General features: G+C 48.0%; 2 protein-coding genes across 5 annotated transcripts in view; one reads left to right on the top strand and one right to left on the bottom strand.

Moving 5' to 3' along the window:
• The window catches only part of VILL (villin like), a 32906-nt gene extending 18795 nt beyond the window's left edge, over positions 1–14111 (top strand). Inside the window, exons 7-21 of one of the 3 annotated variants that reach the window (XM_088155719.1) lie at positions 541–740; positions 827–905; positions 2247–2345; positions 3898–4051; positions 5056–5156; positions 5436–5573; positions 6060–6218; positions 7070–7249; positions 8143–8288; positions 8994–9138; positions 9479–9667; positions 11329–11397; positions 11987–12001; positions 12251–12514; positions 13722–14111. In XM_088155719.1, the coding sequence (XP_088011845.1) occupies positions 541–740; positions 827–905; positions 2247–2345; positions 3898–4051; positions 5056–5156; positions 5436–5573; positions 6060–6218; positions 7070–7249; positions 8143–8288; positions 8994–9138; positions 9479–9667; positions 11329–11397; positions 11987–12001; positions 12251–12514; positions 13722–13835 (2052 nt within the window). In that variant the 3' untranslated portion in view covers positions 13836–14111. The remainder of the gene's footprint in view (positions 1–540; positions 741–826; positions 906–2246; positions 2346–3897; positions 4052–5055; positions 5157–5435; positions 5574–6059; positions 6219–7069; positions 7250–8142; positions 8289–8993; positions 9139–9478; positions 9668–11328; positions 11398–11986; positions 12002–12250; positions 12515–13721) is intronic. The other 2 variants (XM_014873689.2, XM_014873690.2) reach the window with 2 other exon arrangements.
• Positions 14112–17367: 3256 nt separating this feature from the next.
• PLCD1 (phospholipase C delta 1) overlaps positions 17368–19513 on the bottom strand; it is a 50494-nt gene continuing 48348 nt past the window's right edge. For both annotated transcript variants that reach the window (XM_014873692.2, XM_014873691.2), the window contains exons 14-15: positions 18911–19060; positions 17368–18565 (exon numbers count right to left, since the gene is read on the bottom strand). In XM_014873692.2, coding sequence (XP_014729178.1) covers positions 18474–18565; positions 18911–19060 — 242 coding nt within the window. In that variant the 3' untranslated portion in view covers positions 17368–18473. The remainder of the gene's footprint in view (positions 18566–18910; positions 19061–19513) is intronic.

The following is a 19513-nucleotide window of genomic DNA, read 5'->3' on the forward strand; positions in this document are numbered from 1 at the left end:
GAACAAAAAAAAAATTCAATTGAAGATGGAGATTTCAGCCTAATTAGCTGCTTGACATTTCACGCTGCTTTTTTCACAGAAGACAGCCACGTTTTTTGAACACTTGAAAAACATTTAAATGTAAAACGTCACCGCGGGGTGGCCGGGGTCCTGCAGCTCTGCAGCAGCCTGCCTCGTTGGCCTCAGTGTGTGTTCATCTCTCCCCCAGACCATCCCAGCAGCCCACTGGACCTGCTGGTGCACAGTCACACACGGGCAGTGCCCATTGTGGCTCCCACACCCCTGTGCCCTGCAGGAGCAGCATCAGCAGCCACTACCATTAGCAATATTTACCCATGAGTTAGTTAATAATCAGGCGTTACAGCCATATCTGTTTATTTATATATTTATATATTTTATAGCATTTATAGCTGAATTTGGAGGATGCTAGGAGCTTCAGAAAGCTGTGGTAATCTGGCTTGGGCTGTTGGTTCTCAGTCATTGCTTGGGGTCTGGATTGGTGGTGTGTGTCACGACTTACCCCTGCGCCTCCTTGTGCAGGGTCTTGCTCTGGCTCGGAGCATCAGGGACAGCGAGAGGGGCGGCCGTGCCCAGATTGGCATCATTGACAACGAGCGGGACTCAGCAGAGCTGCTGCAGATCATGAGGATGGTGCTGGGCGAGCGGCGCGGGGAGCTCCGCGATGCCATCCCCGACTCCAAAGCGGACGAGCTGCAGAAGGCGAACGTCCGGCTCTACCAGTGAGTCCTGGGATGTGCTCCAGCCCCGTCCCTTCTCACAGGGGGCTCTGCAGGGTCTAACTCAGCTCGGTGGCTCTGTCTTGCAGTGTCTACGAGAAGGACAGTGACCTGGTGGTGCAGGAGATCGCCACCCGGCCCCTGACGCAGGATCTGCTCCAGCACGAGGTGAGACAAAGCCAGAGTGAGAAGAGGAGGCTGGGGCTCACTTTGTTTTCAGCTGAGCACCTGTTTCCTGGAAATTATCAGCCTTCCATCACTAGGAGAGCTTAGCCCTGCTGTTAGGTTAGGACAGCTTAGCCCTGCTACAGTCTCAGCAGCCGGAGGTAGGTGGTGTGTTGAAGCTGTTCCAAGAAGAGATGGCAAATTGATGCTCTCAGCCAAGGATTATATTAGCTTGGCAATCACAGTGAGGGAGAGCTGCATACCAGGAATAAATTCCAGATGGAATGAAGGCTTCTTAATACCTGATGTTCAGGGATAGCCTTCCCTCTGCTGACTCCAGAGCAAATAAACACTCTGCTCACGAAGCCACGGAGATTTGTTTTTGTGCCGTAGCACGGCTGGTCTCAGTGACCCACCCTGGAAGGAGATTTCCTGACAGACCCTCTGTCTGCAGAGTTTTTCAGAAAACAGAGGCTTTTCCTGTGACTGAAATTTGGCAGAGAATTGCTCATCCTTAATTCTCTGCAGTGCAGACCAGCCTATTCCAACGCAGCGCTGTGCTGCAAGGCTCCCGCTCCCCTTTTCATCTGATGTCAGCCTTGTTAAAATCTCAGCCTCCCTTTGCAGACATGTGAAGCCTTTTTTCTTCTTTCATAGTTCAGTTTGAAAAAGGAGCAGCCTTTGGTCCCACAGTGTGTTTGGAGCACCAGCTCTCTGCAGTGGGGATGGGCTCAGCACACACCTCAACCCCTTTGGGGTCCTGCTGCGTTCACAGCAATGCAACACTTGGAACTCCAGATCAGGGATCTCAGTGAGGACAAAATATTCATGCAGGAGATGTCTAACTTGGACCTTTCCTGCTCCTTTAGTAGCAGATTTGGGCTTAAATGCAGGCAGCAGCAGGCTGGGGTTGATATGTCAGCATACACTGCTCCCTCCTTTAGAGCTTTTGGAGCTGGTGGTGTTTCTGGTTTGAGAACACCTCCTGTGAGGTGGTAATAGCCAGTTTTGAGCAATGCCCAAGAAAAATACATACTTTAACTAGTTACAGTTATAAATCAGCAGCCTGGGCCAGGTGTGCCCACACCTGTGAACCCCTGCCCTGTGGGGTTGGTGGTAGTTGTACTTCATTTATAAACCATAAGAAATTCATTTTCTGTCACCTCTGATAATGGCTGCACCAGGGTTAGAGCTCTGCAAGGCAGAGAAATGAGCTGGATACACATCTAACCTGAATCTTCAGGAAAGATCCAGCCCGATTAGGCTACAAATGATGAGCTTTTCCTGCACAGAGCTTTTCACGTCTGTTTTTTTCTGTTTCCTGTTTTTTCGGTTTAACCTCAGGACTGCTACATTTTAGACCAAGGTGGCTTCAAAATTTATGTCTGGAGAGGAAAAGCCTCCAGCCCAGAAGAAAAAAAAGCAGCATTCACTCGAGCTGTGGTGAGTTGTAATAGAGTGCAAACAATGTCGTGGGTGGTTGATATGTGCTGATCTAGATCTGACCACTAATTACAATTAAGTGTAGGTCTTGGGGAGCTGGCCTGTGTAATAATAGAGAGAGAAGTTAAACGTCTAGGGGAGGCATGATGGCATAAACACAGAATTGTTAGTCATCAAATTGTGCTAGGACTAAGACCTGCCACTAAAACTAAGAAAAAAATGGTTAAAGAAAATAAAGTATAAAAGAAAATACATTTCTACATGGTAAATAGTGAACTTCTGGAAACTGTTGGTTCAGGGGATGGTGGAGTCAGAGGAGATCAGCAGGGTCAAAATAGGATTAGACAAATTCCTGGTCAGAAGGTGCATAAAGAGATAATAAAGGGGCTCTGACATCCATGTGTTATTTTCTGTCAGAGCATTCCTCAACTCTTCCTCTCGGAAGAAATTAGCCTCAAGGGAGCCTGAGCAAGTAAGGTATTTGGTATTTTTTTACAAATTGGCATGTTGAAGTGAAGGCTATGAGGGATCATGGTTTTTAATTAGACATTTACTTACGGGACGACCATAAATGGCTTCATCTTCCATGAGATTTAACTAAGAGAGCTTCAGTGGTTTCACCTTCAGTAAGGTCCTACAGACACCCAGCTTCAATAGGATTGCACCTGTTGTCTCAAAGAAGAAAAGCTTAAAACACTTTGCCTTAAAATTTACCTCACTGTCCTCTGTGCTCCTTTCAAGAGCTTGACTCAGGTTCATTTCAGTAGGCAATCATCTCTGCAAATTCTGGCCCTGAGCTACACATGTAGAACAAAAGATATGTCTTTCTTTCAGTGTGGCAGGTGGGAGGGACAGGAGGACCATCTGCTCTGCTTTCCCCTGAGGGCACTGTGTTGCTGTAGTTTTTACAGCAGAAGTTGGATGCTCAAAAAGCCACAATCAGGCTCCTTCCCTGAACCAGGGCTGCCAGCACTGCACCTCGGGTCATCCTGGAGCCTTCTGACATAAACACAGGAGCGGTTCCCAAAACTGTGCAAGGATTTTGGCATGGTGGCCAAAACACAGAACACAGAACATTTTCTTCCCACTCATATTGTATCAAGCACCTCTGTTGAAGTAGTCTTTCAACTCAATGGCAGCACTATTGCAAAGAAATTATATGAGTTTAGAGAAAAAAATAAAAAAAAAGATTTATGAGAGTTTAGTCCCTTCAGAACAGGCTTCATGCTCTGGGGGTGCTGAGCTGCCTCCACCCCTTCACTCCCATGCTATCAGGCTACCAAGCTACAGGCAGGACAGTCTTCCTGGCTTAGAGAGGGACAAAAAATTTGGAGAAAAGGGGTAGGAGTAGTCCCCTAAAGACGGAAGTGAACATGGATACTAAGCAAGAATCTTCAGTGAATTCTGATTAGCCTGAATGCAAATCTTGGACTGAATCCCAGCCTGTGTTCAGTGAGGGACACTCACTCTTCAAGCTGGTTCAGGTCCACACCCTTCTTCTCGTGTCTTTGAAAAGTAAAAAGCTGACTAATGACCTTTCTGAATCCCCCAGGGTTTTATCCAAGCCAAAGGCTATCCTTCATCCACCAACGTTGAGGTGATCAATGATGGAGCAGAGTCAGCCATGTTCAAACAGCTCTTCCAGAGGTGGACAGAGAAGAACGAAACACAAGGGCTGGGCAAGGTCTACACTACAGGCAAAATTGGTGAGCACATTGGTCCTGGGTTTGTCTTGCCTACCTGTGCTAAGCAAAAGCTGAGGGAACATCATTCACATCTGCTGTCTCCTGCCTTCAGGATCTCAAAAATCTAATGTACACTCTCCTAGTGCCTTCTATTTTCCATCTTCTTCAGTAGATGGAAAGGATTCATGAACTGAATGACATTCAGCTCTGCTGAATTTTCTTAAATGAACCAAATTGCCACTTACTCTAAATGTAAATGTTGGCAGAGAGTCACTCTCCTCTGAACAATTGTATGTGAAATTTCCCACTTGCAGGACTTTTGCATTTCTTTTATAAAGGACTAATGCTGAGCCTGATAAGGAGTTCTGCTTTCATTTACACTGGCATCCATCCAGTCCCCTCCTGAGGTCAATGCAATGATACTGTATTTACACTGGGTGTAAATGGTGTATTTATCACACAGCTGAAGGGAATATTACAATGCATTAACCCCAAAGACTGAACAATTTCAAAGAGAGAGAACTTGTTGATGAATGATGGGAAGGTGACAGAGATGCTGAATGTCACTATCAATAACAGCTTGAGAGCCACAAATCTCTTCCCCTTGCAAGTTCTCTCTTTTCTCTCCATCTCTGTTTCTCTCTGTGCTGTCCATAAATACTCTCTTTCTTTGTCATGAGCTGGAGAAATGTAGGCATTTTATTTTTGAAATCAGCATTTTAAAACGAGAGAAATATTTATAGATTTGGAGAAAAATTAAGAATTTTCCATCAGGAGACTACTAATATTTTTTACCAGCCAGCCATCACTGGAACATGCTGTATGGCCAATTCCAGTAACAGGTCAACACTGAAGTGTGTGAGCTCTCGCATATTCCAAAATTAATGTTGGTTTACTGGGGGCAGGTTCTTGCCTGGACTGGGTTTACTTGCTGTGCAATGCTTGTGTGTGAGGATGAGGGGGAGGGTTTGTGTGTTGGTGGTGCATTCACTGGGTTCTTGTTTTTGTCCTGCTGCTGCTCTCAGCCAAGGTGGAGCAGGTGAAGTTTGACACCACCCAGCTCCACGCCAGACCTGAGCTCGCAGCTGAGCAGAGGATGGTCGACGATGCCTCTGGGCAGATCGAGGTGAGAGAGCTCCTTTGGCTGGCAGAGGGTGCAATATTCAGCCTGTTTCCAGCATTACTTGGTTTGTTCAGCTTGGGGGAGACAGAGGATGGACCTCACGGCAGTGTACATCTTCCTCACGAGGGGCAGGCTGATCTCTTCCCTGTGGTCACCAGTGGTGGGACCTGAGGGAACATCTGCAGCTTCAGTGGTAGGCAGAGCAGCTTGGGGTAGCCAAAGGGTTGTGCTCTGTCCTCACCTTGACTCCACTGCTGCTCACCAAGATGTTTTGCTCCCTAGGTGTGGAGGATCGAGGACTTGCAAATGCAGCCGGTGAATCCCAAGACATACGGGCAGTTCTATGGAGGGGATTGCTACCTGGTCCTGTACACCTACCTGAGGTCAGGCAGACCCCACTACGTCCTCTACATGTGGCAGGTAGGTCAAAGCAGAGCCTAAAGCTGAAGGAAGCAATTGCACACAAAAATCCCAACCCAGGCACCCAGAAGAACTCAGATACTCTTTGCTCATCAGTTTCAAATATCCCAAACTGTCCTTTGTAGGCAGCATGGACACTGATCCTAAACTGGCATCAGACTGAGCACCAGCAAAATCAGACAGAAAGTCTGAAGGGTGATGGGGCTCACAGTGCTGAGGTCAAACTTTGGAGTCAGATTGTCCCTTAAAGCCTCAGTCCCTAGAGCTTTGTGGATATATGAACATCTCTGCTTTCCTTTTTAAAGTGTATTTCCATGCAGAGAGAAGCTTCAAAAATGGGTCTCCAAAGTCTACAAAACCAGAATGCCAGTGAAATTTAAATATCTGGAAGCTTTAACTCTGACCTCATGATATTACACACTTTGGGATTGGCAAGTGTTGAATGGCTCTCATCACAGTGTGTGTCACCTCTCTGTCCCCACCCAGGGCCGCCACGCCTCTGTGGATGAAATCACTGCCTGTGCCCTCAATGCCATCGAGCTGGACAAGAAATACGGGGACGAGGCCGTGCAGGTGCGGGTGACAATGGGCAAGGAGCCCAGGCACTTCCTGGCCATCTTCAAGGGCAGGCTGGTCATCTACGAGGTAACGTGGCTTTGGGAGGTGGGAGCACCAACAATTTCCACTTGGCAGCTGAAGTGGAAATTGTCCAATAAAAATGGGCTGATACTCAGGAAAGGAGCCTGCCAGCCCTGCACCAGCTGGCAGAGGGGACATTTCTGGTGCTCCTCAAGCAGTCTGGACACTGAGTAAACACAGTCCTGGACTGACCCAACTCAACTGTGCACCCCTGAGCTCCAGCACTGATGTGTGAGGTTCATTACAACTCTGTCCCGAAATATTTTGCAGTTAGAATAGGACAGTCATCCTGTGAATTACCAATGCTGCTATCCAGAGAGGGTGCTTCAAAATATCCTCCAAACATGATTTGAGTTGTCCTTGCCTGAATTACATCACATAAGTACCAGCCCACTTCACTTGCTGCCTTGGCTGCTGAAGTCTGTGGTGGAGAAATTCCAAATGGCTAAGGGAGAGGAGGATTGTCCTCAGCTCTCAGTGTTGGTCCCACTCTATGGTTTCCATGGCAGATGTTCAGTTAAGATGAGCACAGCTGGAAATCAAGGTACAGCTGCCTTGCCCAGTTTGCATGGCACATCCTCTGTAGACACTGAGATCTGGTCACATGAATCCTGAGGATGTTGATGGGAGCTGGCCAAGACTCATTAATCAGGGAGAAATATGGGAGTTGTGCCGTGTAGGTTTCATGCTGACCTGGAATCAGAAGATACTCGGATTTGCTCAGTGCAGAACCACGGTCCATCACTGCAACAGCAGGCAGGGCTGCAGCCCAAAGCCTTCTTCAAATCAGTCCCACCCTGGATGTGTGTGTGCTGCTCACCTCCCAGTGCCACCCTCCCCTCTGTGTGTCATTGCAGGGCGGCACGAGCCGGGCTCAGAAGAGCACACCCGAGCCAGCCATCCGCCTCTTCCAGGTGAGGGGCACGGATGAGGTGAACACAAAAGCCACAGAGGTGCCCGCCAGAGCCTCCTCCCTCAACTCCAACGATGTCTTCCTGCTCAGCACCAGCCAAGTCTGCTACCTCTGGTGTGGGAAGGTGAGTGCAGAGACACAGGCAGGCAGCCAAAGGAATCTGAAATTGCTGAGCTGGGGTTTGAGCCTTCTGCCTCTACTGGGTCATGGAGATGAATCCTTGGGTAGGTGGCACTTTAATTCAGTGGAGAAACAGCCTCAAGTTGTGCCAGGGGAGGTTAATATTAGATATTAGGAAAAATTTCTTCACAGAAAGGGATGTCAAGCACTGAAACAGGCTGCCCAGGGAAATGGTGTAGTCAAAAGTGCTCAAAAAATATGTGGATGTGGCACTTGATGACATGATTTAGTGGTGCTGGGCTGATGGTTGAACTTCATGATCTTAAAGGTCTTTTTCAACCTGAATGATTCAAAGATTCTGTGAGGAAAACGCATCCAGGAAAGGGTCTGTGAAGGGTCAGCAGTAACAGCCCTCTCTACAAAACTAACCCATGTCAGGGTTCACCTCACCTCATTCTAGATGTTCATACAGCTGTCAGATGAATAAATCATGCCAGATTTTCCAGCCGTAAGGATCAGCCAGGATGAGAGCAAATTCATTTATCTTGTTTCAGTCGTGTGTCAGGATGAGATGTAGATCAAATGAAAACAGAGAATTTGTGGATGCCCCATCCCTGGAAGTGCTCAAAGCCAGGCTTGGAGCATCCTGTTGGAGTGGAAGGTGTTCCTGATAATCTTTAAAGTCACTCCTAACCTAAATCATTCTGTCATTCTGTGAGTTTTACTCTAGGTGCCATTGGCTGCACTAAATGTCCCTTCAAGGAATAGAAATGGATGCTGAGTGATCAGCTCAAGAGCATTCAAGCAGCTCTCCAGAGGACCAAGCCAGCTTTTCCCCATGGATAAGTTTTGCCAGTCTGCCCCTAACCACACCTCAATCTTTTATCCTGAACACAGGGATGCAGCGGAGATGAGCGGGAGATGGCAAAAATGGTGGCTGACATCGTTTCCAGACGGGACAAGCACACCATTCTGGAAGGACAGGAGCCAGCAGAGTTCTGGGAAGCTCTGGGAGGCAGAGCACCTTATGCCAGTGAAAAGAGGTAATAGTGACCTGCTTGTTCCTATGGGCCTGGCCAGGGGATATTAAGCAAGGGATCAAAATTCTTCAGGAGACTGAATACTTTGATACTGAGTTCTCAATAAAGGGAGCACGAGGCCAGAATATCACCAGGACCTTGGTCAGAACCACACCAAGGTGTTTCTTTCCTGGCTTTTGGGCCAGGAGTTCTCCTGAAGTGGGAGCTACAGGTCCAAAGCCTGCAGACAGAGATGTGCTACATCCTCCTTTCTCTCCAGTAAACCTATCCCATGTCCCATCCTGAGGGCTGCAGGAGCCACATCCTCCATTTCCAGCCATTATCAGCAGCAGCCCCAGAAGAATCATGAGACTAGATCTACATGTGGACAACACAGATTTCTCCAGCCCTCTGGGCTAGTGATGGTTCCTTTGAAAAAAGTGATCTGGTGTGGCTTTCACCTGGCATCAGGCTCATTGCCACAATGAGGGAAGGGTTCTGCTTCTGCCTCTTCGGGTGGAGAAAAAAATTACCTTTGAAAAATCATTAAAATGGTCTGAGAATCCCCTGATACCTGACACTGCTGACTTCCAGCCTTTAGATGAGTGTTGTCATCTTCCACCCCTTCCTTCAAGGCCACGACAAGCAGCTTCAGGGGCCTGCAGTAAGGCAGGAGGGAAAGATTTCCACCTTTCTTGCTTTTTTCCTCCCCTGCCGTGCCCGAGGCAGGTTCCAGGAGCAGGTCACACACTACCAGCCTCGCCTCTTCGAGTGCTCCAACCAGACAGGTCGGTTCATCATGACAGAGGTGGTCGGGTTCTGCCAGGAGGACCTGGATGAGGATGATGTCATGCTGCTGGACACATGGGAAGAGGTCAGAAAAAGCCTCCTCCCCCTCTCCTCAGACGTGTTTTCAAGCAGGTTATGGCTTTAGTTGGTGTTATTTGAGCTGGATCTCAGTCAGTTGGCCCATGACTGGGTTCAGCTACCTTGAAACGTGCAAGAGCTGTTACCTAAAATATTTGTACTCCATGCCTGTCTCAAAAGCAAAATCTTCCTTGGCTGGGGGTAAATTGGGGCTCAGAATCACAGGGGACTATTGGGAAAACACATTTCCAATCTTCTCTCTGCTGCCACTGGCAGGGGAGAGCAAACAGCTGTGTCTGCACAGGTCCTGATGCCTCACTGACCTCCAACACCTTCTCCCCTTGCAGATTTTCCTCTGGGTTGGCAAAGCCTCCAATGCACAGGAGAGGAACGAGGCAATTGCCTCAGCTAAGGAGTATCTGAAGACCCATCCAGCTGGGAGGGACTTGGCAACTCCCATCATCCTGGTGAAGCAGGGCTATGAACCCCTCAACTTCACAGGGTGGTTCAACGCTTGGGACCCCTACAAATGGAGTGTAAGTTGCTGGAAAAGCCCTGTGGTGTTCTCAGCAGTGCCTGGAGGGTGGTGGTGTCAGTGAAAACAAGATGAATGGAGTGAAACATCACTAGGACATGGCCTGAGCTTCACAAAATCATGGAATGGCTTGGGTTGGAAGGGGCCTTAAAGATCACCCCAGTTCCAACACCCTGCCATGTGCAGGGACGTGAGTTCCTGGTGCTGTCTGAGCAGCTTCTGCTCCTTCACCAATAAAAAAGAACCTAGGTGGTAAAACAGAGGCTTTTGCAAATGTGCTTATTTTCATAAATATTAGGTTCCAAATCAAGTTTTTGATTTCAGCCAAAAAGAGATGGGGACTATGAGTAGTAAAATCAAATTCAGAAGGAAAACAGGCCCAAACACACCATAAAGAGAAAAAAAAACAAGAAAAAAATAAACCAAACCACCAGAAGTTCATTGTTGAAAAGGCAGCCACAGAGGCAAATTTATAAATTTATGACCCAGCTTTAAGGGCAAACTGTGGTGGAATGAAAGATGTGAGCACACAGGTCTCGTGTTCAGGTTTGTGGAAAGCCCATCAGAGCCCAGGAGCTCCTGAGCAAGGTCACCCTTGGTCCCTGCACACCAGCCTTCAAAAGCAGAGTTACAAATACAGCTCTTCCCATATAGAAATGGAAACCTGCCCTAGGAGATGACTGGGAAAGAAAAATTCCTTTCTCCCCTCTTTCCCCAGGACTTCACACTGCAGGAAAACTCTTACAGAGATATTTTATTTCCTGTATCTGGGTTTGCATTGTCTTTCTTCCCAATCCATGCGGTGGTGGATCCAGTCTTGACAGCTGGATCTGGAGAGATAAGACAGCAACTCACAATGACCTTAAAAATATGTTGATGCTTAGAACAAAGGTCAAAACTTGTGGGTTTGTTTTATTTTTTTTTTCCCGAGGAACTGCTGAAAAACAAGGATACAGCTCATAAAATATGTGCCTCTAAAAATATCCCCTGTAGGCAGCTTCAGCAACTACAGACAAGCCATCCAAACTGTTGACATCCCAGAAACATCTGGTGTATGTTCTTTGCTCAGTTTTGGGTCTAAATCTGTTTTCTCTGCAGTCCATGTGTTTATGTTGCTTATTCTTGTTGGGAAACTTTGTTGGATGATTCTGTTAAGAACTGACATCTCCTGGCTGCTTAGGAAAACACAGTCATGAGCTTTGCCAATTTATCTAACAATTCTACTTTTTAAATAGAAAATAAGAGGTGTCTCCTCATACATGGCACCTAATTACAAGAAGTCAGAACTTGAGGCTTTGAAAAAGTCTGTTGTTTTAGCTAAATGAATCAGGAAAGTTGGAAAAAAGGAATATTATTTCAGGCATTGCAAGATTCATCAAAAATGTAAACTTTTTAAAGTTTCACCTGTTATTGTACAACTATAAAGGCTGAAGCCTTTTTTTTTTTTTTTTTAATTTTCAAGTGAAAGCTCAGATTCTGGCAGCCTTCTGATTGCAGGGGCTGAGGTTTGCAGGAGCTGCCACATCAGTGGCCATCACTGGGCTTTAAAATCCATGATCTCCTGGCCCAGGAGTGTGGGTTAGACCCAGGAGTGTGGGTTAGACCCCAGGAGTGTGGGCTAAAGGCAGCCCATGGCTCTCACAACTCTCTCTTTCCTTTTAGGATGGCAAGTCCTACGAGGAAATGAAGAACAGCTTGGGAGATGTGTCAGCCATATCCGAGATCAAAGTGGTGAGTTTGTCTTGGCCTTACGAGTAGGAAACACCTGGGTTCACACAGCACCACATCCCCCAGCCTGTTTGCACCAAGGAGGGGACACCAGGATGGGGACCCCAGGCTGCCAGCATCAGGGCTGTGCTCCTCTCTGGGAAGCAGAGGGAGATGTGATAAATCACCCAGAAATACACCCGGACCTCCTGGGCCTTTTCCAGTCCTGCCCAGAGGCACCTGTGAGCAGGACATTGCCCAGCTGCTCTAATGCAGAACAAATTCAGGTGTGTGCAGCTCTAAGAGAGTGCAGTTAAGTGTTTTTTGGATAGTTTACAGTGGTGGAACCCCTGAGACCCCAAACAAGGGTCCCTGGTCGAGAAGGGCATAGCCCAGTGGGGGATCCTCCAAAGTAAATGAGGTCCCACACAGTCCTGAATGCCATTGTCACACGGGTCAGTTCTGCCCTGGGCAGGGTCAGGGTGAAGGCTGGAAGGAAGTGGCAGGCTCATCAGGGAGGGGTGTGCAGATAATTCAGATGTTTTAGACATGGTAGACATCTAACTTCACCTTCTGTCATCCCACATGTGCCTTCCCCTGGTGTTATCTTGAGAAGAATGAGACTGCTGTAAGTATCCTCAGTTCTTTGTCAGAGCTCTCACTAGTGTGTGCTTTTAGCAGTCCTAACACCAAGGTGTAGCATTTAGGGAGGCACTGCACTAACGCTTTAGTTGGGGTTTTCCCCTTGCTGCTTTGGAGCTACAGGTAGTCTGTGCCAGAAATAATCCCCCACAACCCCGGCAGAAAGATCCTGGCATCATCCCCAGCTCGCTCTGCCACAGCATCTCATCGTGACGTGTTTTCCTCCATTTGGCAGGACCTGAACAACCTCAGCCTGAGCAAGAGAACCCTCAGCACGACCAGCCTGGCTGGTTCAGGTACAGAAAATGCCTCCTCGGAGTACAAATCTCACTTCAGCCACAGCGACAGCAACAGCCACAGCAACAGCAACAACTACAACAGCAACAGCCACAGCAGCCCTGCCATGGTGCCCAACGGGGAAGGGATTTACTCCAGGGAGGTGCTGATGCACAGGACGGTGGATGAGCTTCCTGAAGGCGTGGATCCCACTAAAAAAGAGGTGACAGCATTGCTGGTTGGATACCTTTCTAACTTAAGCTGGAACTGCATAAGCGTACTCTAGACTCCCAAGTCCTGCTCAGACTCATGGGGACACAGGCAGGACACACAGGTGTCACCAAAAGCAGGAGATTCGTGTGAGGGAGTTCACAGAACCATAGAATGGGCTGGGTTGGAAGGGACCTTAAATACCCTCTAGTTCCAACCCCTGCTGTGGACAGGGACACCTTGTGGTGGTTTTAGCCGAGTTGAAGTAATTATGGGGTTTCTATGGCGGGAAAAAATAATTTTAAGTAGTAATTTTTAAAAAATGTTTTCTTCTGGTAGAATTGTTTTTCTCTGCCACCTAACTTCTATCTTCAGAGGGACAAGGTGACACAGCTGAGAACAAAGCCAGTTTACTTGAGCTGTAGGTGAATGTTTTCATTTGAAACTACTCTCAGAGGGGATGATTTGGTGGTTTTTTTTTAATTGTCAGAAAGCTTGCATTTCAGCAGTTTTCAATTTACGAAGAAATTACATATCCCAGATTTCCAATCAGATTTTGGCAGTGTCTGCAGCTGAATGCAAGCAAGATGATGGGAAGGACAAAGGATTGATTCCTTCTACTCCCTGTAATCCTTGTTTGACCAATGTTTCGCCCAACAGATCTGGCAAAGGCCAACACCCACAGCCAGAGTCACGATCCACAGCTGGGCTCTACATGGGTTCTTCTACCCAAAATGCCTGGAAAAACTCAAGCTCCCATTCCCACAGGGCCTCTCTCAGTATCCCTGATGAGCCTGCTTTCTGCAAACCTTGCCTTTCCAGAAGTGGGAGCGAGCATTTCCAGTGAATATTTTAGGGGAAGGGACTGAGCAAGGGGGAGATGCTTTCACTGTGAATCACTGCCTAAGGAACCACCCAAAACTCTGGCCAGCAGAGCTTCCCTGGTGGACCATAAATTGTCCTGGCTCCAGTATGATCAGCAGGGGCTAAATTCCAGCCAGAGCATGCTAACTCCTCAAAAGTGCAACAACTCTTTGGGCTGGTGGGCTTTTATTCCCCTGGTGCTTTGGGAAGGAGGATGAGGACAGGGAGCTGAACAGGAGCTGTTGGTCTGGAGTCAGAGGTCAGCACTGGCATGGTGGGGAGGGGATGCAGTTTTGGGGGTGTCCAGGCTCTGTAAAAGCCACAGCTGACCTGTCCTTTCTCTCTCTTCACTGCAGTGCTATCTCTCCGATGCTGATTTCCACGATATCTTTGGGAAGTCCAAGGACGAGTTCTACCAGATGCCCAAATGGAAGCAGCAGAACGAGAAGAAACAATTTGGACTCTTCTGAGACTGCAGGAGGAGGAACTGATGACTCTGGGACCAGCCCCTGCTCCCTTAGGAGCTGCAGGAGAGAAGTGCAGGCATTTGCTCAATGATCCCAACCCAGCACCCCAATCCAGCACAGTTATTCCAGCAGCCTCTCTTCAGGGGATAGCTCCTTTCTGCCTGCAAACCCAGCTCCCCAAGAGGCAAAACCTTTTTCAAGAACAGCTTGGCAGGATGTTTTTGCCTCTTCCTGACACTTTATTGCTGATAGCCATGAAGACAAGTGTGTGCCACACAAGTGCATTGTAGCCTCATCTTTCCTTTCTCTTTTTCAAATTGCCACATGCACGAGGCCATGATCCTCTTTCATTTGTAGAAGTTTAAAGTTAGTCAAGACAAAGGCCATTTGCAGCTGCTGTGTAAATTCTGGGTGAGGAGAGGAGGGGGAAGCCCTAAGAGGATGGAGGGGGAGCCTTGAGGTCAGGAAAAAGGTGATGGAGTAGCCAGATGCCTGATGGGATGGTCTGTGGAGTGACACCAGGCAGTTCTGCCCCTTCCCACCTTGTAGAAAAACTACTCACCAAACAACAGCAAGAATCAGTTCCAGATTAACATGCACAGCCCAGGGCAGCTAAAACACATGAGAGCCTGGTTTTAGGGGGGAAAAAAAGCACTTATTATGAGCATATTTATTAGCTGATGTGTTTCAAGAGGATGATGACACTAAAGGCTAGACACAAATGTCAATTTTTGACTGCCAGACAAGACTCTACTTATTTTTCTCATTCAGACAGCTTCTGCAATCTCACCTGGCCTCCCTGACCAGGTGAATGTCAGAATCCACCTGCCCACAGACCAGAGGCTTGAGGAAGCCAGGAGGGTTTTGGGTATGACCTGAGGCAGAGGGTGTCCTACTGAAGCTTTTATCAGGCTCCATCCCTGTGATGTCCGTGGGGCTGAGAGTGCTGGTTCCACACTATGGGATCAGTCTGACTGGGGAGGGCAGTGGGAAATGTGAGCAATCAGTGATTATGGGATAAAACTGTTAACTAAATGAAGAAACACTGCCTTAAAAACCCAGACAGTGTGGGTTTGCAGCTTCACTCCATTTCCAACCTGATCAGTGATTCCAAATAAACATCCAGCAGTAGCAGCAGCACTGTAAGTGTCCTTGATCAGCATGGGGGTAGGATGGCAGCAGACAAAAGCTCTGCAGGGCCACAGATCCATCAAACACCTTGTCATCAATGGAATTTTGGATTTTTTTGAGAAGAACAAACTGAGGAGGTGGGGCCCCTTCTCTTCTCACACTCCACGTAGCTTGGGCCATTTGTGCCCCCATTGCCAGTGAGCAGCAGTGCCTGGCAGTGCAGCATTTGGCCTGACTGCCCAGCCCTGCAGCAGGGACATGGGCATGGAGCTGGGGAGCTCCAGGCTGTTGACTGAGGGGCAAAGAGCTCTCACTCATCACCTAGGACCACATCACTGTGCTGAAGTGTCACCATCTGGCTGGGCTGGAGCAGGGACCTCCAGGTGATGGGGTCTTCTGGACAGAACTTTGTGTTTAAGAATTGGTAGTTAAATAAACCCCAACCCCATTGTTGTGTCCCTGTTCCTACCACCACTTCATCCCATTTCTGCTTGAGGGTTCAGCCCCAAACCGACTGGAACCCCCTGTGCAGACTAAGTTAAGCATCAAGCAGAGACACAAATCAGCTGAATTACCTGTGTGATTGCTCCTGTTGTGTCCATGAGAGATGCAATCAGTGCACATTACCCATGTTTCAACTTCTGTTGGCACTGCTGGAATCAGCAATATTTGCCTTGCCTGGCTGAGGAGTGCTGCTGCCAGCTCCCAAATTAATGAATTGCACGTGCTCCTCACTAAGATGCAGGAATGCCACCTACCTGTGGCTCTAATGTGCTTCACACGATCAAATGAAGACCAGCCAAAATCCAGTTGGATCCAAATTGCTTTAATTCCTGTGGCCACCACACTCAGCAACACGAGTGGAGCACTCCTGCCAGCACTCAGGAACCAGCCTGGGATTTCATAAATCATGGAGCCTTCTGATACCTGGGCCTGATGGAAACTGCTGCTGCACTCCTCATGGAGAGTTGCTTTTACTCCCCGCCTCTGATTTCTAAAGGAAAGAGCCTCTCCCACCTCCTCCCTTTGGTGCCTTTTGCTGTGATGTTGGTGGCCATGTCCTGTTTCTGCTGCTCTTTTCCCCAGAGCTCTTCCCTCCAGTGGGGCTCCAGCACTTCTAATCTGTTCAGAGATGAGCTCACTTGATGATAACATGGACCATGTCCCTTCCTTTGGGGAGAGAGGAGACCTTGCAGCATTGCCATCATGCTCTGCCCATCCCATCTCCATTTCAGTTCCTTTCACACCTGGTTGTAGTATCTTTCCCCAACTGTTCCTACCTGATAACAGATGTTTTTTCTTCCCATGGATCTTGCCTCCTTTAAGTGCAAAACAGGCAGGGGAAAACCTGGCCTTTCTGTGCAATCCATCCAAGCCCTCCCTGGCCCTGGCCACCTGGTCCCCCACTTCTCTAGTGCCAGCCACAGCAGGCAGCTGAGGGCTTTAGCTCAATAATCCAACTGAAATCTAATCCTGCCACCCAAAAAATGCGAGTAGTATGTTCACAGCCAACCCAGAGGGCTGATCTGACTTCACACAGGAACAATCACAGACTGGTTTGCATTGGCAGGGACTCTAAAGATCATCCAGTTCAAGCCCCTGCCATGGATAGGGACACCTTCCACTGTCCCAGGTTGCTCAGAGCCCCAGCCAAAGTGGCTTTGGACATTCCCAGTGATGGGACATCCACAACTTCTCTGGGAAACCTCTGCCAGTGCCTCACTGCTCTCACAGGGAAGAACTTCCTAATTTGCCCCACAAGAGCTGGTGCTGCTACAAGTGAGGGGGCAGAGCACTTCTTACCACCTTCACCTTTCCATCCCACAGCTCTCTAAAACAAAGTGCTGAGAGCACACTGGGAGCAGGGACCAAACTCAGGCTGTCCCTGGGTGGGAGTCAAGGATTTTCCATCCTTGGCCTTCAAATGTGTCCCCAGCAATGTGCCCCATCCCAGAGGTGACCTGGCAGAGCCTGTGTCACTGCAGGGCCCCTGCTCTTCCACCTGGCTGGTTCTAAATGCAATATCAGCCTTTGAGGTGTGGGTTTAATTCACATTTAATCTGGCAATGGTTTACAACATCATAGAGTACTGTAGTCAAGAGGAAAAATCAATGTGTCCAGCAATGTTTACTGCAGCATAACAAACTCCAGGGAGGACTAAATGAAACCCAGCTTTGCAGTGGGCCTAAGAATCACTAAATCCAGGCTATTTTGGATTAAAAACAATAAGATGACCAGTATATCTTTAAAAGGACATTAACATCTTTGGTATCAGCCCCTCATCTTCACCACCAGGGATCAGAACCCCCAGGAAAGCCTGATAATTTAAGAAAGCAAGCAGGTCTATTTCCAAATTCATGTGTGTTGCTTTCAAGTAGGACGAAGAGGCAAATAGTGCAAGTAATTGAAAGCTTCCAGAATTTTTTTTAAACTTTTAATAGTCTAACATACGTTAGTAACAGAGTTGGCACTTCAAAATATATATTATTTTATTTCAACAATATTCCCTTAACTCTGTAGTTCTACTTGAAGACAAATCACTCGTTGCCATAAATACTGTGCTGTTTTCAAAACACTCTCGTGCTGGGTTACCTCTACAGTGCAACTGGGACCTGCTAGGACTTAAAACATCTACTTCCTCTCTGTTAAAAAAAAATGACATTTTTCTGTAAAAACACAAACAAAGTTTTACTGTATTAAAAAAAAAAAAAAAGAAAAAAAAAGAAAAAAAAAGAAAAAAAGCCCTGCTGGCAGTTGTTGAGCATGTTTCCACTGTCTTTGGCAAAAGACCTTCTCTGAGGTCCCTTTGAGTGGGTTTCACTTTGGGTCAGAGGGAAATCTGCTGTTCGGCAGCTTCTTTCTCCTTCACAGGATGAGAGCCTGGCTTTGAATGCAAAGTGGCCTGGCTGAGAGCCAGGCACACAGGCAGAGTAGTGCTCATGTATTTTTTATTACAACACAAAAGGAAACTCGGGTTACATAAGACAGGGCTTTGTAGTGCAGCTTTCTTTTTTAATCTGTAACAGAAAGGAGGGGAATCGTGTCCCCGTTTTGGACTTCATATGGTGAGAGATGGCTGACACCTGCACTTGCAAGGAGTCACCTGGCACCTGGCCACTGATTGCAGTGCTCAGGGAGACTTTGCCTTGCACAGATGTTGGGTGCTTTGCCCAGATGCCTGACCGAGCCCAACCCAAGAGCCGTACTTCACTAAAAAAGGAGTCCCTATCCTCTCGCTAAAAGCAACATTAATAAAAACTCGAAATAAAGTGAACTAAAACCACAGCTGGATTGGTTGAACAGGTACAAAATCTCGACAGCAGCATTAGGATGTTTCCAGCACGCAGCAGGGAGAAGGTTGATGGCTGTTTCACATCGGGGTCCTACAGAGCACCGAGTGCTGCTCCAGGGAAGGTGCTGGGGACTGACCCTGGCACTGGCAGGGGTCACACACTGAATTCCTTCCAGGTCTGTAAGGAGGCTCACTGTGGCCTGGAGGCTAACCACTTGCTAATCACTGTCCTGGATACTGATGTAGACAAAGAGGGTGGAGGAGGAGTACGGATCTCCATTCTTGGTCAGGAGATGGATGTGGCGATAACCTGGGAGCAGAGACACAGATGGGAAATGGCCTTTAGTCCACTTGGGAAGGTATTTGCTGATGTTTGCCAAGACCCTGCACAAACATCTCCCTGTCTCAGAGCATTTTGTTCCCAGTTTCCCACAGGATCCTGAGCAGGCAGGTTCCAGAGGCACAGCTCTGAGCATGGGTAACACAACGTGCCCAAGATCTCTGGTGACAAGGGGGACCCTCCCCTAGAGACAGTGCTAACAGCTGCCAAAAAATCCACTCTGACCCCAGCTGGGATGGATCTGGACCACTCACCCAGACACTGGAGCTTCCCAAAGGGCTCAGTGGCTGTGAGGAGCAGGCAGCAGGGCCTTACCTTGCTTCAGACTCGTGAAGGGAAGGGTGTACTGCCCAATGAAGTCATTCTTGGTCGACATGTCAAAGTCTTCCACCACAAACCGGACCAGGGCAAGTGCAGGGACCTCTATGTCAAATGTAAACTCTTCATTCCAGTTTGGGTTGAAGCCTGGGCAACACAGACAAGGATGGAGGTCTGAGATGCTGGCAGTAAGAATGGTGGTCTGAAGTGTTTGCAAATGGACTGTCCTGACTGTCAACCTAATCTGACCTAGACAAAGGCTCTTAAGAGGTGCCAAGAGCCTTGTTCCCAGCTTTAATACTGTCATTTGCTACCTGGAATTAATAAATCCTTCAGCTTGGGCTGTTCACTGAAGACCTTGGTCCTAGAAAGGAGTGAGGTGCAGGATGGGGGAGGAACTCAGCTGTGCTCCAGCTGGATGGTACATGGCTGTCTTTGGTTGCCATTGGACCAGATGCAAACTTTTATAGCCCTAAACCAGGGGAGGGAAGAGAGGAAAGCTGTGTTTTTGTGTTGAGACAGCCTTAAGCCTCTCCAACTACTTGAGATACATCCATTTAAGCACAACTCTGTGTCCCAATTTCCCTGTCTGCAAGAAAA

The sequence above is a fragment of the Sturnus vulgaris genome, chromosome 1 (genome assembly GCF_052056855.1).
Source record: "Sturnus vulgaris isolate bStuVul1 chromosome 1, bStuVul1.hap1, whole genome shotgun sequence".
NCBI classification, from domain to species: domain Eukaryota; kingdom Metazoa; phylum Chordata; class Aves; order Passeriformes; family Sturnidae; genus Sturnus; species Sturnus vulgaris.